This window comes from Phaethon aethereus, assembly GCF_964289735.1.
Source record: "Phaethon aethereus genome assembly, chromosome: Z".
In the NCBI taxonomy this organism is placed as follows: Eukaryota; Metazoa; Chordata; class Aves; order Phaethontiformes; family Phaethontidae; genus Phaethon; species Phaethon aethereus.
This window is the reverse complement of record NC_138577.1, coordinates 67,367,424-67,385,255: the sequence shown is the minus strand read 5'-3', so window position 1 is coordinate 67,385,255 and position 17,832 is coordinate 67,367,424. Positions and strand designations below refer to the sequence as shown.

General features: G+C 40.2%; 1 protein-coding gene across 1 annotated transcript in view; it reads left to right on the top strand.

The window, feature by feature from the left end:
• The window catches only part of PGGT1B (protein geranylgeranyltransferase type I subunit beta), a gene marked incomplete at both ends in the record, with an annotated part of 45,128 nt that overhangs the window by 12,583 nt on the left and 14,713 nt on the right, over nucleotides 1–17,832 (top strand). The window contains 2 exon segments of the mRNA XM_082013323.1: nucleotides 7,544–7,611; nucleotides 16,521–16,672. Coding sequence (XP_081869449.1) covers nucleotides 7,544–7,611; nucleotides 16,521–16,672 — 220 coding nt within the window.

The window sequence follows — 17,832 nt, the reverse complement described above, 5'->3', positions numbered from 1 at the left end:
AGTTCCAAGGTTTGTAGCCCTTGAAATTTTTATGTGAAACTAAAGCTCATGAATGCAAAGTGGTGAGATGTTGATCTTGCTGAGTAAGAAAGCAAATATATACACTGTGAGCCTAACTGAAATGCACCGAAGGAAGCTATGGTCTGTCAGGATAGACTGTATTTTTCTGTGGTTTTATTGTAACTGTGATTCACAGAATCACACAGAATCACTAGGTTGGAAAGGACCTTCAAGATCATCAAGTCCAACCATTAATCCAGCGCCACCATGTTCCCTAAACCATGTCCTGAAGTGCCACATCCACACGTTTTTTGAACGCTTCCAGAGATGGCGACTCCACCACCTCCCTGGGCAGCCTGTTCCAATGCCTGACCACCCTCTCAGGGAAGAAATTTTTCCTAATATCCAATCTAAACCTCCCCTGGTGCAACTTGAGGCCATTTCGTCTCATCCTATCACTAGTTACTTGGGAGAAGAGGCCAACACCCTCATCGCCATAACCCCCTTTCAGGTAGTTGTAGAGAGCGATAAGGTCTCCCCTCAGCCTCCTCTTCTCCAGACTAAACAACCCCAGTTCCCTCAGCCGCTCCTCGTAAGACTTGTGTTCCAGACCCCTCACCAGCTTCATTGTCCTCCTCTGGACACGCTCCAGCACCTCAGCATCCTTCTTGTAGTGAGTGGCCCAAAACTGAACATAGTATTCGAGGTGCGGCCTCACCAGTGCCGAGTACAGGGGCACAATCACTTCCCTGCTCCTGCTGGCCACACTATTTCTGATACAGGCCAGGATGCTGTTGGCCTTCTTGGCCACCTGGGCACACTGCCGGCTCATATTCAGCCGGCTGTCAACCAGCACCCCCAGGTCCCTTTCCGCCGGGCAGCTCTCCAGCCACTCCTCCCCAAGCCTGTAGCGTTGCATGGGGTTGTTGTGGCCAAAGTGCAGGACCCTGCACTTGGCCTTATTAAACCTCATACAGTTGACCTCTGCCCATCGATCCAGCCTGTCCAGATCCCTCTGCAGAGCCCTCCTACCCTCCAGCAGATCAACATTCCCACCCAGCTTGGTATCATCTGCAGACTTACTGAGGGAGCACTTGATTCCCTCATCCAGATCATCTATAAAGATATTGAACAAGACCGGCCCCAGAACCGAGTCCTGGGGAACATCGCTTGTGACCAGCCACCAGCCGGATATAACACCATTCACTGCAACTCTCTGGGCTCGGCCATCCAGCCAGTTCTTCACCCAGCGAAGAGTAAACCCGTCCAAGCCACGAGGCACCAGTTTCTCCAGGAGAATGCTGTGGGAGATGCTGTCAAAGGCTTTACTAAAGTCCAGGTAGACAACATCCACAGCCTTTCTGTCATCCACTAGGCGGGTCACCTGGTCATAGAAGGAGATCAGGCTGGTCAAGCAGGACCTGCCTTTCATGAACCCATGCTGGCTGGGCCTGATCCCTTGGTTGTCCTGCACATGCCCTGTGAGCACTCTCAAGACCAACTGCTCCATGATCTTCCCTGATACAGGGGTCAGGCTGACAGGCCTGTAGTTCCCAGGATCCTCCTTCCAGCCTTTCTTGTAGACGGGTGTCACATTGGCAAGCCTCCAGTCTTCTGGGACCTCCCCTGTTAACCAGGACTGCTGATAAAAGCTTGGAAAGCTCCTTCGCCAGCTCTCTCAGTACTCTTGAGTGGATCCCATCAGGCCCCATAGACTTGTGGGTGTCCAGGTCGTTTAGCATGTCCTTGACTGCTTCCTCCTGGATTATGAGGAGTATATTGTGCTCTCCATCCCCATCTTCCAGCTCAGGGGGCTGAATATCCTGTGGATACCTGGACTGGCTATTAAAGACTGAGGCAAAGAAGGCTTTAAGCACCTCAGCCTTATCCTTGTCCTTGGAGACAATGTTCCCCGCCATATCCAGTAGGGGATGGAGATTCTCCTTGCCTCTCTTCATGTTGTTAATATATTTGTAAAACCATTTTTTTATTATCCTTTATGACTGTGGCCAGACTGAGCTCTAGCTGGGCTTTTGCCTTTCTAATTTTGTCCCTGCTTGACCTAACGAGATCCTTGTACTCTTCGTGAGTTGCCTGCCCCTTCTTCCAGAGGTGATAAACTCTCCTCTTTTCCCTGAGTCCCAGCAAAATCTCCCTGTTCAGCCAGGCTGGTCGCCTTCCCCACCAACTCTTCCTACAGCACATGGGGACTGCCTGCTCCTGCGCCTTTAAGATTTCCTTCTTGAAGACTGTCCAACCTTCCTGGACCCCTTTGTCCTTCAGGACTGTCTCTCAAGGGACTCTCTCAACCAGTGACCTGAACAGGCCAAAGTTTGCCCTCCGGAAGTCCATGGTAGCAGTTTCACTGACCCTTCTCCTTACTTCAGTCACAACTGAGAATTCTATCATGTCGTGGTTGCTAAGCCGAAGACGGCCTCTGACCACCACATCTCTCACCAGTCCTTCTCTGTTTGTAAACAGCAGGTCCAGCAAGGCACCTCCCCTGGTGGGCTCACTCACCAGCTGTGTCAGGAAGTTATCCTCCACACACTCCAGGAACCTCCCAGATTGTTTCCTCTCTGCCGTGTTATACTTCCACCAGATGTCCAGTAGGTTGAAGTCCCCCACAAGAACAATGGCCAGCGAATGCGAGACTTCTGCCAGTCGCTTATAGAATGTCTCATCTGTCTCTTCGTCCTGGTTGGGTGGTCTGTAACAGACTCCCAGCAGGATATCTGCCTCATTGGCCTTCCCCCTCATCCTTACCCATAAGCACTCGACTTGGTTTTCACAATCATTTATTTCTATGCAATCAAAACACTCCCTAACATACAGAGCCACCCCACCACCTCTCTTTCCCTGCCTATCCCTTCGGAAGAGCTTATAGCCATCCATTGCAGCACTCCAGTCATGAGAAGTATCCCACCATGTTTCTGTGATGGCAACTACATCATAGCTGTCCTGCTGTACAATGGTTTCCAGCTCCTCCTGTTTGGTGCCCATGCTGCGTGCATTGGTGTAGATGCACCTGAGCTGGGCTATCGATTTCAACTCTGGCACGCCACCCCTAGGTTCAACTCTAGTGAGTTCAAACAAGTATGTCCTTTAGGTACATACATAATTTCAGCTCAAGTGTTTTAGAGACTGACTCGGTACCAATTCTAATTATGAGAGAATGGCTTGCCACACACTGGAGCAGACCTTCACACAGAAACCTAGCATCCTTAGCTGATTGCTTGGTCTCATTGCTGTCTTCTGCTTATTTAAAGGGCCCCCGTCTTCTGTAACTCTTGCAAAATAGTTTGGCTTTATGTTCCCTAGATTTTGGCCACTGTTAACTTTTCCTTTCAGTAAATGCTCTGCTTAGGTGCATGGCTAATACATGTTTTTGTTTGTGTGTTCACTGCAGAAAGACCTCACTGTGTTTCCTTTTAGAAAGAAGTTGAAGTCTTGGGGAAAAAATAACTTCTTCCTTTCTCTTTTTTCATTTTGAGGAGGGTGGTGCTCTTTTACAAGGCTTTTCAGAAATTCTGTGTGTTTAGATGAAGATACACTTTTTAAAGTGTTAGTGAAATTGGGAAAAGGTTTGCAAAAAACCCTGTTTCAACTGCTTATTCCTGAGTCTTGTCATGTCAGAGTTTTACTGTTTTTCTCTCATAAAGCAGCTCCTAGACAGAATTTCAAAATTATTTTAACTATCTTAAAGTGCAACTGTTAGCAATGTGAAAAAGATGTATCCAAGTTTCTTACAGGTCACATTTAAAAACCTTTCAGCAGTTTTGAAAGAGTGTGAATCCAGAGCTTTGTACTCAAGTAATCTAATTACAGACAGACAGTGGAGGCACATCCTTGGCTATATTCATCTACCACTCTCCCCCATAGCAACACTGGCACTTGTTTGACCCAGCTTGAGAGCTGGTTTAGCTTGTGGAAGTGGCAGAAGAGCGTGCTAACAGATTAGCTTTGTTTTGCGCTGGTGAACTGTGTTGGCTGGGATTGCTAGCACCAGCCCAGTAAGGGAGAGCAGAAGATGACTGTACTTTTTGACAGCTGGATGCTTCGCTGGCTTTGCGGTACTAAGAAATGACACCAAAAAGAGACCTGAGACATGTTGCCTTTGTGGGTGTGTAGCGCCAGGACCCATGCATAGCAGTCTGAAAACTATTACACTACATCAGGGACCTAAAACTTCCTTCTGTCAAAGTCTAAATTTAGACTTGTAATAGTGCTTCTTTCTGCTTGTGTGTCAGTACTGAAAAAATGGATAAAATGTCTGTTTTTGAGATCATTGTTAATGTGAGCTTTCTGATCATGAGTTTCTTGAGCAGAAACATGAATTCCATGCAAGACAAGTCATAAAATATAAATAACAAAAATGTCCTGTCTGTAACAAAAGAGCTCTCAGGATAAGCCATCTGTGGTCATCACTTGGAGCTCTGTTACACGTCTTAAGGACTTTCTGGCTTACAAACACATATGTAACATGGTTTTCTTCATGGGAAAGTCTCAGCTCTTGATTTAAGCATGGAGTCTCTTTGTTTGGTAAAAGGTCAATTTTCTTTAGTTCTGTTGTCAAATGTGAAAAGTTTTTCTTCGCGTGTTTTGTTTAGCTTGCAATAGTCATACAGTGGTTGATGAAAAGTTTATTTTTGCTTTGTCTTAAGCTTTCAGAAAGTGGTTGAGTATGCTGAACTCTGAAAATGAACACTAGGTGGTACCATTTCATAAATGCAGTTACACTTGATGCTTCAGCAGACTGTGCTGGAGCTGAACTGGACACTCCAGCAATTTTTTTTACAAGGAACATAAACTGCAATCATATCCTTTTAATTGGGATATGTTTAATTTCTAATTCTATTTCTGATTCTGACAGGCTGTCTATGGTTCAACAAAGTAAGCAAGAGTTTGATTAGCACTACTAAGCTATTACATAAGAAGTACAAGTACTTCGCAATAAAATAGTAAAACCTACGTCACAGAAGGTGGGTTGATGTGCCTAGACTGAAAGACAGTGGATTTTCCCTAATTTCCCTTTGGTTTCCATTTTAGGTTTTGAACTTGTGTGTTAAAAAAAAAATTGAGACATTACATCAGTGTGCCAGAGTAATCTGGCTAGAAATGAGGTGTTTTCACTTCCTGTTTTAACACTTTAACACTTCAGCTCAGCTTTCTATTTTTTAATTCAAGAATTGTAACTAGAAATTTAGCAATTCAGTTGTAATGCTGAAGGTTTAGGAAGCATCTTTTGCATGCATGTTTAATGACAAAGGTTGTTTTTGTTTGGAGGAGGGGATAAAGTTCCCTTTAAAGACTATGCAGTAGTTAAAGACATTGAAGGGCTATGCTGTTCTTCTGTTTCTCCTAGAAGCCAGTGTGTAAAGTCTAGGATGGGAGATCAGAAGTCATTGACAAAGAGTTACAATAGATTTTAAATCAATGATAGCAATACAGTTAAAAATCCAACATTTTAAAACGACCAATGCTGGTTTTTAGTTGGTAGCAGTTTAGTAGTACAAGAAAAGTTTTAAAATATTACACAATAATTGAACAGCCAAAGGGAATAATAGAACCTGATTTCATTCATGTACTTATTTTTAATCTCTCTTTTTCATAGTATCTGTCAAGTCAGAAGCCGGTCAAAGGGACCCACTAACAGCACACTGCACTTGGGTTTCATACTGCTGTTTCTACCTTGATAACAAATGATGATGGGGATCAGTCTTTCTGGAATGAATCCTTCCATCTAACAACTAGCAACTGAGCTCTCTTTGACTTCAGAGCTGTCCTCATTGTAGCACGTTTTCATTTGCAGCAGTCCAGAGCAGCTGTGTGCTAGTAGGCTGGCAACTGTTTTCTGGATGAAGAGTTTCCACTTTAGTGCCATTTCAAAGTGAATTTTGTAGTTTACTTAAGGACTTAAGACACAGATTTATTTTTACTGAAAGTGGACAAAGTGAATGGCGATTTTTTGACAATGTCACCTAGGAAAACTGGTATTTAAGATGTAGGAATTCTCGTTCTCACTGATTCATTCACATTGTGTAATTTTTCAAATTGTGATGCTTTTTGGGCAGTCTCCTTCAGGACCTTAGATTAGTCCTTAAGACTGATATTTACTGTGCTTTCCAGACCCTGTTGCAACATGAAATGCAAGTCTTTGACTCTAGGAGCTAACAGACAAACATTGTCTGCTGTGAAGATGTAGAGTGTAACGAAATACAAGTTATGCATTTTTTTGTCTACAAATACAGATACTCTTTCTGTTTTCTCTTTGTGGGTATGACTACTGCATGCTAGTTTTTAATGCAGGCTGAAATGGCTTTCATTACACCTGTAGAATTATTGAAAAATACTTTTGATTGAAAGGTGGAGAAAGTGGAGAATTGCAGGTGGGTTTTTTTCTGTTAAATAATAGTTCACTCCATGTAAATTACATCCAAAGAATTGTCTGGTAGAGAAACTTGCATATTTTAACCACGTTGAAGTATTTAGACTGGTAAAAGCTTCTAGTTTATACGTTGCGTACATGCAGTATGTATTTAAAATTAGAAGTTGATGTGCTGATAAATGACACCAGAACTGGTAGACCACGTTGCATAATGATGTTTTTTAGGACTTTTAGCTTTATAACTGTTCTTGGTTGGTTAGTCTGGTGCAATTTACCCTTAAATCCATGGGATTTTTAGATTAACAGCTGAAGAGCTGGGGAAAAAAAGGGGGAGAGAATTTAAGAACACCCAAGTGCTGTTGAACTGTGGCACTCATTAGGCTTTTACTTTCAGAGACTGAGGAGTAAGGTAATTAACTTTTTGCCATGCACAAGCAGATGAGGCCTGCAAACCTGTACTTAGCTCTAGACAGTGTGTGGTGCACACTTCTGTATGCTGCATGCCCGGGTACTATGACACTTTTAAAACATATTATACTGAATTACTAACAGAAATGTTTGATAGCTACAGTTTTTTTGTGTTTTGGGTGAGAGAAAAATGGCTACAATTAAAAAGTTGCCTTTCACATTATTTTAACTGTTTCACTCTGACAGTATTGAGTTAGATCAGTGCTGGCTTAAAACTGCAAACTGTTTGTCCTTGTACATGTTGCAAAGTATCTTAAAACAATTCTGCTTGGCAACTGACAGTTTTACCAGGCAGGAATCCAGAGAAGGAAAAAAAATCTGTTAGTTCTGGGCACTTTTCCAGGGGAGCAGTCCTTTTTTTTTTCTTTTTTTTTTTTTTTTTGGTGAGCATGGAAGACAATTCTGTGCTGATATGAACACTATATTTCTACCAAATGAAAAAAATATGTTGCTTTGTCATTACAGCAGGATCAAGTTTACTTGTTGTTTTCTTTGTTTTGTTTTTTTGATTAATCAGAATGATAACAAAACTGAGGTTGGGAACATACTAAGAGACACATGCAAACTCTAGTAATACTGTGAATAGTGTTGAAGTAACAGGTCTTGGTCTTGACTAGAGAATTAAGGTTTATAATGAGTGTTTCAGCAAAGCAAGTTAGTTCAGTCTTTTTTTTTTATCTTTTCCAGGATCAAACTTGGATCGCTGTGGATTCAGAGGCTCTTCCTATTTAGGGATGCCATTCAATCCCTCCAAGGTCAGTTAAATGTGTGTGTGTGAAGTATTTTCAATTAGGCGATAAATGATCTTACGTCTTTTTTTATATTAACTGCATAATTATGGAGTATCTGGAAGGCAGGAATTTTTGCACTGTTAATACACTGAAATGTTTGCAGAGCTTTTGAGAAACATGCATAAGAAACATACTAAAATGGTTCCACTTGAGTTTCCAGGACAGTGAAGAAATGGACGTACAAATTGTGGCTTGTCTCAGTGCACTCTCCCCCTTCTCTGATCTGTTACTGAAGTAGGGAAACTAACTCAAGAATATTCACCTGGTAGAGCAGGGCAGAATAGCTCTGTATTAAGTGGTGCAGCACATGCTGTTCTTCGGTGTTCCTCTTCCTGTGATGGAACATGCCTATTTGATTGCATCTGGTATTCACTCAAACATAGGCTAGGATCTGCTCATCGCAGTTTGTTGTGACTGTAAGAGAGGATGCTTTGAAGCCCATGGAACTAAGGTTCAAGAGGGTTAAATCTGTATATGAAAAGAAAGTGCCCTTAATGCAAGAGAGAAAGGAGGTTAGCAGAGGATGCTGAAGATGATGCAGAAGGTCTGATACGGTTGAAAGAGGGAAGCAGATGCCAGTGTGCAGGAAGGACTGTGAAGGAGGTAACAGTATTTCTGTCCTGTGTTTGAGAGTGAAGAGCACTAAATTCTCACAGTGTCTTTCATTTTTGTAGTGGACAGATAGCAAGATTTTAAATATAAATTAATGAATTAATCTTGGGATCTGAAATTGAAAGCAAGCATGGACATCTGAATACTCAATGACAGTCCTTAGTGTAAAAATTCTGGCAAACTAACTTGAGTATAAAGGTAGTACAGCAGCCTGTTGTGGCCTTATTTTTATTTATTCTTAACAGCATAACTTTATGCTTCTGAATAACTTGTGGGAATGTTAATGTACAGTGGAGTAATAACACCACATGCCTCATTGCATTGCAAGTCAGTCAAGTACTCATAGCAGTAATAGTCAGAGGTTGTTCTTTCTAACAAGGGTAAAATAATTGTGAAAAGGGTTTTTTATATCTCTACACTGGGTACTACAGCAGCATGTGACAGGCAAGGTAATTTGTCTCTTGTTTTGTTTGGGTAATTACCCTGTTATACACTATAGATGGTATCTGCAGTGATCTTGGACTGTAGTAGCAAGATGCATTCATCATCTGTTTTAATTTGAATTACTCTTAGTGGCAATCCAAACAACCTGCTGAGCTTGAAGGAAAAAAGGAAAACTTCTGCTTAAAAACTAAAACAATTTGGGATCTACAGTGGTGACTTGCTGAGATACTTTTTTGAAAATAAAATTTAAACACAAAATAGTAGTCAATAGTTTCGGTATAGTAGTATAAGAAAAAGAGTGGGTTTACTCATAAGGAAGGTGATTGATAAGTCACCTAAAGAAGTTGAGGTTGTCATGCTATTATTGTGGCATAACAGCATTATAAAATGGATGAAGCCATAATTTTACCAAACTGAGTTAATAAAAATGTATCAGTCATGTTTCCTCAAAGCTTTGGGTCAGTGCCATTTGGTATAGTACGTTAAATCAGTGCATGCTTGTGGGAACCCCTTTCAAATCCTCCCCAGTGTATACAACTTCAAGAGTGAGTTCTGGATGTAGTTCTGAGATCTTGCAAAAGCCCCTGAAGACAAAAAGTCTGTAAGATTGGCAAAGTGTCATTATCCCTTCCCAGCATTTTCTGGTGTTTTAATTTAACTCTCAACTTCCAATAGTACATGATTTACACTTAAATACTCTCTTTTCAGGACGTGTGTTGCAGCCTATCAGTGTCTTATAATGTTTTAGCTGATCTGCAGACGGGACAGAGGGGTGGAATTATGTAACCTGTGGAAATTAGCTTACAAGGTCATCATCTCTAGAAAACTGGTTGCAGATGGATGTGCTTATTGCTCAAGCATTGCAATACTTTTTTTTATTGCATCTGCATTAGAGTCATCATATCTGCTCAATTTTTTGGCATACAGAGGTTTAAAGTATTTCCAGCACTGTTACCCTAAAATGTTCTGAAATAACTCAGAGAAAGAAAGACTTGGAAATCCACTGTGGTGACTTTGAACTATGTTTAAGGTCTTGTCATTTTTCTTTATTCATCATTTAAAAATGTTCTGTTAAATCTATGTTTTGAAAAATAATTTTTGAAAAAGCCTGTAAGTGTTTTGTATTTGCATTGACAGTTACTATTTATTACATGCCACTACAGTGATTTCATTCTTGAACTCTGAGAAAGTGCCATACTGGAGGTAGCCAAATCTCTTCTGTCACTAGGGACCTTTCAAAATAATAGAAAAAAGCAAGGGATATGTTGGAATTTCCAACTTTACTAAATGTTACCAGCTCATTTGGTTTTGGTTTGGAGTTGTGGGTTTTTTTAAGCTGTTGCCCTTTCAGTGTTTGATGGTAGTGTCTATGCAGCTCTTTGAGGCTGTAGCAAAAGTGAAGCAAACCATACCCACTTGACCAATTCACCACACACAGTCTTAACAAGCTTTAACAATCTTAACTGTAAATGAACCCTAAGAGTGCTGCTTCTATCACTGCATTTAAAGAGAATTTGATATTACTGGATTATAAGATAGCTTTTTAGGGGATGAACAGTCTCCTTGGAATTTCAGATGTGCCTAGGTCTTTTCAGTCTCCTTAAAGAGTTACAAATCAGTTTTGGGGGCTAGATTGAAAGCCAATACCTGGAACTTTTATGTAAGATTGCAGTAAATACCATATGCTTTTCACTTTGGGGGAAAAAAAGATATGCTTTGTGTTCCCAACACAGAATTATATTTTCTCAAGGCTGAAACAATCTGTGTTTGTAACACTGATGCCAGGTGTGAGAATAAAGTTTTTTGAAAGTGTGACTCTGCCTGTGTAGGAATATGCTTAGTAGATTCTTTATTAGTGTTTGGAGTGTTTTTGCAGCAGAGAGAGTTTCTTAGCCCTCTTTGCAGGGGTCAGCAGGAATTGTTGGTGACCATGAGTTATGTTTAAATAGCTGTTCTGGATGATGTGATAGGGAACATTATCACATCACTGAACCAGTTTTAAATGTTTGAAAGCTTCCCCTCACCTTGCATCTTTAAGTGTTAATTCTTTTAAGGAAGGCTCAGGTTGTGGAGACCATGATGGTAACGCCCACAGAGCAGAACTGCTTTACTCTTGTCACTGAGATCCAAGTTAATCTGTTTCCTGTGTGACCTACAAACTAGTTATCACAAAAGGTGAAGTTTATAGAGAGAACAGGACCTGGCTGTATCCCCACTGTTGTCTTCTCAGAGTATGTCTGCACCAGTGTATTAGTTCAGATCAGTAGAGAGTACTTTATAAGAGCAGTTTAATGTACTTGCTCCTAAAGAGCAAGACACACAGACTGGGCTCCTTTTGTATGGAACTGAACCAACTGAATGAACAACTCCGTTAGTCCACGGAGCCAAACTGCAGCTGGCACAAGTTGTGAAATGTATACAATGTGAGCACTGGTACCGCAGCACCTACTGTTCTGCCCTCCAGACCCACTCCTGATTGTATTACTCCTGCATGTAGACCTAACCTTACTGGATTAAGTGTATTTCTTCTGGTTGCTTAGTCTAAGTGCTTAGAATCATAGAATCATTAAGGTTGTGAAAGACCTCTAAGATCAAGTCCAACTGTCAACCCAACACCATCATGCCCACTAAACCATGTCCCAAAGTGCCACATCTACATGTTTTTTGAACACCTCCAATAATGGTGACTCCACCACTTCCCTGGGCAGCCTCTTCCAATGCTTGAGAACCCTTTTGCTGAAGAAATTTTTCCTAATGTCCAATCTAAACCTCCCCTGGAGCAACTTGAGGCCATTTTCTCTCATCCTATCACTTGTTACTTCAGAGAAGAGACCAACACCCACATCGCCACAACCCCCTTTCAGGTAGTTGTAGAGAGTGATAAGGTCTCCCCTCAGCCTCCTCTTCTCCAGACTAAATCCCAGTTCCTTCAGCTGCTCCTCATAAGACTTGTTCTCCAGACCTCTCACCAGCTCCCTTGCCCTTCTCTGGACATGCTCCAGCACCTCAATGTCCTTCCTGTAGCGAGGGGCCCAAAATTGAACACCGTATGCGAGGTGCAGCCTCACCAGTGCTTAACAATCCATCCACAGTTCAACAGCTTTCTTGTTGCTAGTTTTTGAGATGTAACTTCAGCCATTCTTAACATAACTTCATTCTGTTTATCTCTGTGTCCTTGGCCCCTGAAGCTCACAGTTTGAGGTGGTGGCAGCAGTGGTTTTTTGTGCTTTAGGCTCACAGTTTGCTTAGTTGCTGCTGTTGCTTTAGTCTGCAGTGTCTGTGCGGCAGAAATAGTTACATTTCTCTAAAAGCAGGCTTTGTTCATAATACAGAACTTAAGAAGGAACTTCTTTTTACCAAGTCTGAAGATGCTAGTTAAAAATCAGGTGCTTTGACTATCGTGTCTTTGATAAATTTGGGAGAAACTTGTACACAACATCTGAATTACTTGGTCCTTCATAGTAGAGGCAGTCTAGCAACACTTCTTCCCAACCATGCAAATTTTAAAGGTATTAGAATTATGTCATGAAACCTTTGAGACTTGCTGTAATCTTTTGCACTTGGAGAAGCCGTTCCAGTCCGACTTTGTGATATCAAATTGTCACAGGGCCAGTTTTTACAAATTTTATGAATTCACAATTTTGTGCAAAAAAAGTATTATTTTCTTGGGTATTTTGGGGTTTTTTTGGTCTGAAATGACCAGTTACTCTGGTTGTTGTCCCCTCAGAAATGTCCTGTTACTTGGCCTCAGGTGTTTTGTTGCATTCGTGTGTCACATATGTATTGGTGTGTACAGGTACAACATAAACTTTGATAAGTAGTATCACAGTGAGCTTGAACTAATTGCATGGAGCCAAGAAGATAAAGTGAATTCCAGCACACTTACAATTTGAACAATTATGGTTAGCTTACAGCATGTATTATTCTTCTGTTACTGTTCTGGTGGATAATTTTATCTCCTTTATTTATTTTTTTAAAACCACATATGGTGGACAAAGATCTGTTAGGCTCTTAAAAGCTTCCAAAATCCTACAGTAATTATACATATGAAACATCATGTTGGCCTCTGTGAATATGCCTTGTAGTAATTCCTGTATGATCTCATATTTGATTCTGATCCTTCTGTATTTCATTTAATTTTATTGAAATATTGGACATATTGGTAGAGATTTTTGGCCATAAAACAAATGTTTGCAAGACATTGGCTGCATACCAGTATGTTGGACCCTCTGTCCAACTCCTTTTTTAGTAGTTACATATCAAGATGTCTAGCAGTATACCAACTTATTGTATAAAGAATTTAATTACTTGCCACATGATAATTCTGTGATAAGAGAAATGTGTGACCTACAAGCAGCTGTTCTTGAATGCTGAGACTATCTCCTTGATTCCTCACATAATGACATTTCAAAATCACATACCCTAACAACCTTTTCTGCATTACTTGTACCTAAATATTTGGTTTTTGTTCAAGGACAGAAGCAAATGGCAGTACTATTTAGCTGTGAACTTCATGATTTTATGTACAAACAGCAGACACTATTGTTTGGTTTATATGCATCATATAAGTATAGCTTGTCCTCTTCATTAAAACCACCAGTCTTGCAAAATTTTATACAGCTCTGGTGTTGCTGAAACCCTGTATTTGGAAAAGCAGTGTGCTACAGCTACATGTTGAAATGTTTGCATAGAAAAGGAAGTACAGATGGAATTTGTACATTGTCCAGGTGCTGTATTGATTGATATGATTTGTTTGGGGAGGATGGTATTACTTAATTTGATGAGCATACAGTATATGTGCTTGTAACACTTTGTCTGCAGCCTGTTTTTACTGCAGTGAGTAATAGTGTAACGGAAATACTAAAATATAGAATTCACTAAAAAATAAGGCCCCAGTCATTTAAACATGTTAGTAGTCTACCAAAGCTTTACAGGCACTATGGAATTAGTATGTGTATAGAAAAGTACAATTTAAAAAAATTTTTAAATCTTGTGAAGCAGCATTTTCAGTTACTTTATGTAGTGAAAATTGTCACTAGAAGGAGAATGTTGTTTGAGAACTATAGATGCCTTAGAAGATTTCCTGAATGCCCAAGCACGTTTGTAATAGTATGAAAACTTGGGTAGAGTTTTCATAAATACGGTTTTGAAAAGCAAGTCTGAATATCTTTAGAGTAAACCTTCCTTGCTTAGTGAATGTAATCTTCCTCTGGGAATAATATTTTCAAATGTAAAGTTGAATTCTTTCACTATATCTATTACTGCTCAGTTATTCCTGGTGTCAGTATTGATTTGGAGATGAATTACCTGTAAAAGTGTGTAAACAGCAGTGGTGAACAGTGAACATTGATTTACAGATTCCAACATTTTCAGTGTATTTGTGTGAAATGAGCAGAGGCATCTTCTGCACTTCCCCTGCCCTAGGTTATTCCAAGTAGGAAGTAATTAAGTGTTCCTCTCATTCCAGTTTAACTTCAGTTATATAGATGTCTGGAAATGTGGTTTTCTTCATAGTTGCTGACAGGAACTGCTGGGATGTTTTGTAAGCAGTTGGTCCTAATGTCGGAGAACTGTTCCAGGTATTTTTTTTTTACTAGTGTTTGTCTTACTTTGACAAATTTGAGAAGCTTTAGCTACAGATCTGGAACATTGAGAACCCTTTTAGGGCAAGAAGTAGTTGAAATTTGGCTTTTTAGAATAGATACTTGCTTTGCTTCAAAGTAAATTAATCAATTACATTAAACTCAATACTTCTCTGCATCCAGGCGAATTTGTATCACCCTGTATGTCTGGATTTTTGGAACAGAATTCTGCATTTGAAATAAATTGATGCATCATAAGAGTTAAGCTGCTTATAATAAGTTTTTTAAGGGGAAGGTAGTCTGAAAGGAAGATTTTTGGTTCTGTTAGATTTAAGATTCCTAAAATTGGCATGATAGGCCAAGTTATTCCTTCTGGGATTAGAGCCTGTCATCCACTCAAGTTAGAAAAATATGCTTCATGACTGCAGTAGCTTTTTCTAAGCTGTTTGAGGTCACAGCTGTCCTCCATCTGTGGGGTTCCCCATGGGTAAGTCTGTCTGGGACTGGTGCATCTCCCAGGAAGGTGAAAGGCTGAGGCAGCTGGGACTGTTCAGCTGGAGAAGAGAGGGCTCAGGGGTATCTCATCAATGTATAAATACCTGCAGGGAGGGTGCAAGAGGACAGAGCCAGGCTCTTTTCAGTGGTGCCCAGTGACAGGACTAGAGGCAGTGGGCACACACTGAAACACAGGAGGGTCCCTCTGAACATCAGGAAACACTTTTTTACTGTGAGGGTGATCAAGTACTGTCAGAGGTTGCCAGAGGGGTGGTGGAGTCTCCATCCCTAGAGATTTTCAAAAGCTGTCAGGACATGGTCCTGTGCACCCAACTCTAGGTGACCCTGCTTGAGCAGGGGTTTGGACCAGAGGACCTCCAGAGGTCCCAGCCAGCCTCCACCACTCTGTGATTGTGTGTGCATGACTGGGGGATGCACACACAGGGCAGGAGATGGTGATGGGCAGGAGTGGGAGCTGTTGGGATCGGTTCCCTCTCTCAACCAAGAGTCCAGGGCTGGAAATGAGGGAGAGGAGGCTTAACTCGCAGCGCTCACTCTCTTATTCCTCTTCCCTCAGCATAGCTCGAACTTTTTCAGTGCTGCTGCAGCCACTTTCACCTTGTTTTCTGCCTCCCTTTCACAACTGTGTTTGATTCCCTAGAGTGAGAACAGTCCCTTGCTGTCTAGTGGGTAATAAGTATTTTTCTCCCAGTTTCTTATTAGAAGCAAAGCTTTTTGACATTGGAAATAAGCTTGACTTGCCTGAAAAATACCAATTACACATAACATAATCTTAAATTTGGTTTTCTGCTGTTTTTTGCATGTGTTTTTAGGGTGAATTGCAAAATGAAAATGGCAACTGACTAGCCAATAATGCTAGTAAAATGTGATTTTAAAACTGTGTCTCTGCTACTCAGTATTGAAATGGCTTTTATCCTTTTTAAAATAGTTGTCTTCCAGTTGCTCCAGTCTGAACCATTCCAAGTATCCAAAGTCATCTTGTTACACGTGGTTTCTGTTTTCATGAAGTGGTACAGGGCAGGATATGCCTTTAAAATATCATGAGGAAAAATAGTAATTTTACTGCAGCTCTATCAGTCCCCCACCCATTATTGTGATATGCGTCATGTGACTAGTCAGCATTTAACTCTCATTTTAGCTTCTCATTTGACATTATTTGCTATGTAAATACTTTGTTTAAGCTCTAATTATTGTTTTAAAGTAGAGGTGAAAGTACACGAGAGGCTAATTTGATATTGTTTCAATGACAGAGACATTACTAATAATGCCTGCCACTGCTTTCTACTTGTAGATCATTAGCTTGTAAAGTTTTTGTTGAAGACTTTACAATCTAATCTGTTGAAGACTGTCCTTTTGCTCTAGAGGTTTGGCTCTTCAGCAGTGTTTATCCCAGCTGCCAGGAAGCTAATGCCCAGTGGTGTGTACACTTAGATACAGTTGAGCACATCCCATCTTTTTGTTTAACTCTTGCATAAGTATCACTCTTGGCAAAGCTTTTTTCCTAAGCTTCTTACTGACCAACTGTTTACAAGGGTAGCTGTGCAGTAGCTTACTTTGATTAGAAGAGCTGGGTAGGATGCCTTCAGTTCAACCATAATGAGTGAAGGGACGAGAACTTTGTTTACCTCTTAGTTTTTATTATATTTTAAATGAATGCTTGACTGTAATATAAGGTCTTATGATGTTACAATATTATTACTTTTCACCCCTTTTTTCTAGGGTCCAGGTATATCTCATCCCTATGATAGTGGCCACATAGCAATGACTTACACAGGTCTGTCATGTCTGGTTATTCTCGGAGATGATTTAAGTCGAGTAAATAAAGATGCCATACTGGCAGGACTGAAAGCTCTCCAGCTGGAGGATGGAAGGTAAAAGATATTTTATATTCTACAAGTCTCTTGAAGGTTAATAGAAAACCCAGATGTGGAATAAAACATAAGAAACATGTTTTTTATTAAATTAGTTATGTAATTTTCTCTTTCTGTTAGAAAATACTTTGGTGAGTAATCAGTGTCAGTCATAGAACACATGCCAGTGTACAGGACCAAAGAGCACTTTGTGTATAGGTTTGTTTTTGTATTGGAGAATGATGATACTTGCTTAAAACTGTAAATACTTATTACTGGAAAATTAATGTAATGGTTTATGTCTTGAGGATAGTTTTTTTGCTCTGTCCTTCAAATAAGTGAGGATTTCTGTGTTTATATTCTCTCTTTTTTGCAGGACCCTGGAACACTACTACTATGATGATGTTTTATCTGCTTTGTGGGAGGATGGGCTTTATTTAGTTTTGAGAGATGCAAGATATCACTATCGATGAATTAGCCTGTATATTACTTGTAATACGACTATAATATTACTACACTTCATTGTGAGATCTGTCCATTTTTTGATAGATTGTATATACTCTTTGATCATCTTCTTGGTGGTGGTGGTTGTTTTTTTCAATGCAGACTGAAGCTGGTAGCTAATGGAAACTTCTGCTAGAGCACATGATCTGTCTATGTAGTTAAATCTTACCAAATGTCATTTTTGAAAGAGTACTTTAAGAAATGCAGAATTATAGAAATGTTCCTGAAGGAATTATCATTTACTTCACAAAGAAATTGCTGTTATCCTTTACGCGTTAAGAAAGGTTTTGTTTTCGTTAAATCGGCTGTGTATCACCTAGACATCTTCTATAATTGAAACTTTTTTTCATAACACCACTATAAAAAATGCAGTGTTGCATGTGTTTCTAGAAAGAAAAAAAACCCACAAAGTTCCAGAATGATGTACAGTTTTCTGTGATTTTATAACAGCAGATTGACCTTAATGGGCCAAGTCCTAATGTATGTGTACAGATACATATACATGTATTTGTTGATCTGCTATAGTTTGCAGTTTTTTGAAGCATGTGGCGGTGCTTGTGCCTGTTCCATTGCTCCAAGCATTCCTATTATATGCTGGATGATTTTTGTTTTAAAAATACATGTGAAAGGAGAGAGTTTCTCCCAACCCACTAGCATCTTGAAGTGGTTACTTGTCA